Source organism: Rhinopithecus bieti, unplaced genomic scaffold, assembly GCF_001698545.2.
Source record: "Rhinopithecus bieti isolate Rb0 unplaced genomic scaffold, ASM169854v2 scaffold_74595, whole genome shotgun sequence".
NCBI lineage: Eukaryota > Metazoa > Chordata > Mammalia > Primates > Cercopithecidae > Rhinopithecus > Rhinopithecus bieti.
The window spans coordinates 512,863-515,036 of NW_016827607.1; the positions used below are offsets into that span (position 1 = coordinate 512,863).

Sequence of the window (2,174 nt, forward strand, 5' to 3'; positions counted from 1 at the left end):
CCACCTCGCCCGGCTAGTTTTTTGTATTTTTTAGTAGAGACGGGGTTTCACCGTATTAGCCAGGATGGTCTCGATCTCCTGACCTCGTGATCCGCCCGTCTCGGCCTCTCAAAGTGCTGGGATTACAGGTTTGAGCCACCGCGCCCGGCCCGGGACAGTTATTTCAATCAGCTTCTTCACCTCCCTGGTGGCTGGAGATCACCCCCTTGTGGTTCATGCCGCAAGGTGCACTGGAGGTTGCTTCAGGTCACTGTGACATGCTGGATAATACTAAGGTGACCTTCTGCAGAGTAGCCCTTATCACTCCCATATACAGATGAGGAAAACAAGCCGAAGGGGGCATAATGACACCCAGATCACTTCAGGTCAGCTTGCCGGAGCTGTGGCCTGAACCTGACTGCCTCACCAAGGCTCAGCCCTGAGTGCTGGAGAGAATCCAGGGACCTGTGCCTTCCCAGCCCTCTTGTGTTCTGTCTGCCAACTTCCATTCCACGGGGCACCCTGTCCTGCCCATTCCTCTCTGCAGATCTCTTGGCACAGGAGGCGCAGTTTGTGGTGACCATCGGAAACCTCAGAGGAGTCCTGGACACCTCTGTCCTAGACCCGGAACCCGGGCCCGAAGGCCCTTTCGTCGCTTATAGCTATTACGTGACGTACGATTTTGTGAGAGACGAAGAAGGTGAAGCGGATGAGGACACGGGCGAGCTGGCCGAGGTGTGCCCTGGGCTGTCCCTGGGAGTGTGGGAGGCTCTTATGAAAACTGAACCACTTCGTGGGCCCCAGGAAAATCCTTTTAATTAATTCATTTATTTATTGAGGCGGAGTCTTGCTGGAGTGCACTGGCACCATCTGAGCTCACTGCAACCTCTGCCTCCCGGCTTCAAGCGATTCTCCTGCCTCAGCCTCCCCAGCAGCTTAGATTACAGGTGCCCACCACTACGCCCAGCTAATTTTTGTATTTTTAGTAGAGATGAGGTTTCACCTTGTTGACCAGGCTGGTCTGGAACTCCTGAGCTCAAGTGATCCTCGGCCTCCCGAAGTGCTGGGATTACAGGCGTGAGCCACTGCACCCAGCCCCATTCTGCAATTTCTACAACTCCTCCCATCTCCCTCCACATCAGAAGAAAACCCAAGGATACCATCCGACTAGTAGAAATGTGATGACACTTGTCTCCTGCTCCCACATAGAAGTGGTTCTTGATTTTACTCTTAACATAGGTCTCTCAGAAAAAACAAAACTGGGTTTCTAAGAGCCCTCCTGCCTCCTAGCGTGGTGTGTCTGCTCATGCGTGAACCTCATCCAGATGTCAGGAGCTGTGTTACAGACACCCCCAGGCATCAGCTGAGCGTGTCCTGAAGACGGCAGCCTTGGACGAGTTTCTGTCTTCCTGCAGATCGTCAAGCCCTCTCCCAGCTTAGAATTATTAGTTGAGGAATCTCCTGAAGAGGTCGGTGAAGATGTCATCAAAGACATTGTTGGAGGGGTCACTGAAGAGGTCGAAGGATCTCTGGAGTCTGAGGCGGAGGAGTCAGGAGAGTCGGAGCTGTCTGTCATCTCGGGGCCTTCGACCATCTTGCAGACGCCGAGGGCCTCTGCAGAAGAGCTGGCCAAGTTGCGGCCGCGTATAGATCCCCGGCTCTGCCCGTCCCCAGGGTAAGGATGGAAACCTGAACCAGGGCAAGTGGTCAGAGCAGTAGGGTCACGAGCCTAGACCACACTGTGGCCTTCCATTAAAAGTCCTGAGGCTGGCTGGGTGCAGTGGCTCACACCTGTAATCCCAGCACTTTGGGAGGCCAAGGCAGGCGGTCAGGAGATTGAGACCATCGTGGCTAATACGGTGAAACCTCGTCTCCACTAAAAATACAAAAAAATTAGTCCCGCGCGTGGTGGCGGGCACCTGTAGTCCCAGCTACACGGGAGGCTGAGGCAGGAGAATGACGTGATCCCGGGAGGTGGGGCTTGCAGTGAGCCGAGATGGCGCCACTGCACTCCAACCTGGGCGACAGAGCAAGATTCCGTCTCAAAAAAAAAAAAAAAAAGGTCCTGAGACTGAGTCTCTCCGGGATCCCCCACCCCCAGGAATGGTTAAGGCGCCCACTAGGCTGTTAGCTGTGCTGGCAGCATTTAGATTTAGTGTTCAGCCCTCTTTTCTGAAGGGTTGAACTTAGCTCAA

General features: G+C 54.2%; 1 protein-coding gene across 3 annotated transcripts in view; it reads left to right on the forward strand.

The window, feature by feature from the left end:
* The window catches only part of LRRC43 (leucine rich repeat containing 43), a 10,459-nt gene extending 8,644 nt beyond the window's left edge, over positions 1 to 1,815 (forward strand). For 2 of the 3 annotated variants that reach the window (XM_017864007.1, XM_017864004.1), the window contains 2 exons: positions 527 to 714; positions 1,395 to 1,815. In XM_017864007.1, coding sequence (XP_017719496.1) covers positions 527 to 714; positions 1,395 to 1,658 — 452 coding nt within the window. In that variant the 3' untranslated portion in view covers positions 1,659 to 1,815. Of the gene's footprint in view, positions 1 to 526; positions 715 to 1,218 lie in introns of all 3 variants that reach the window. The other variant, XM_017864005.1, reaches the window with a different exon arrangement.
* Positions 1,816 to 2,174: the final 359 nt, after the last annotated feature.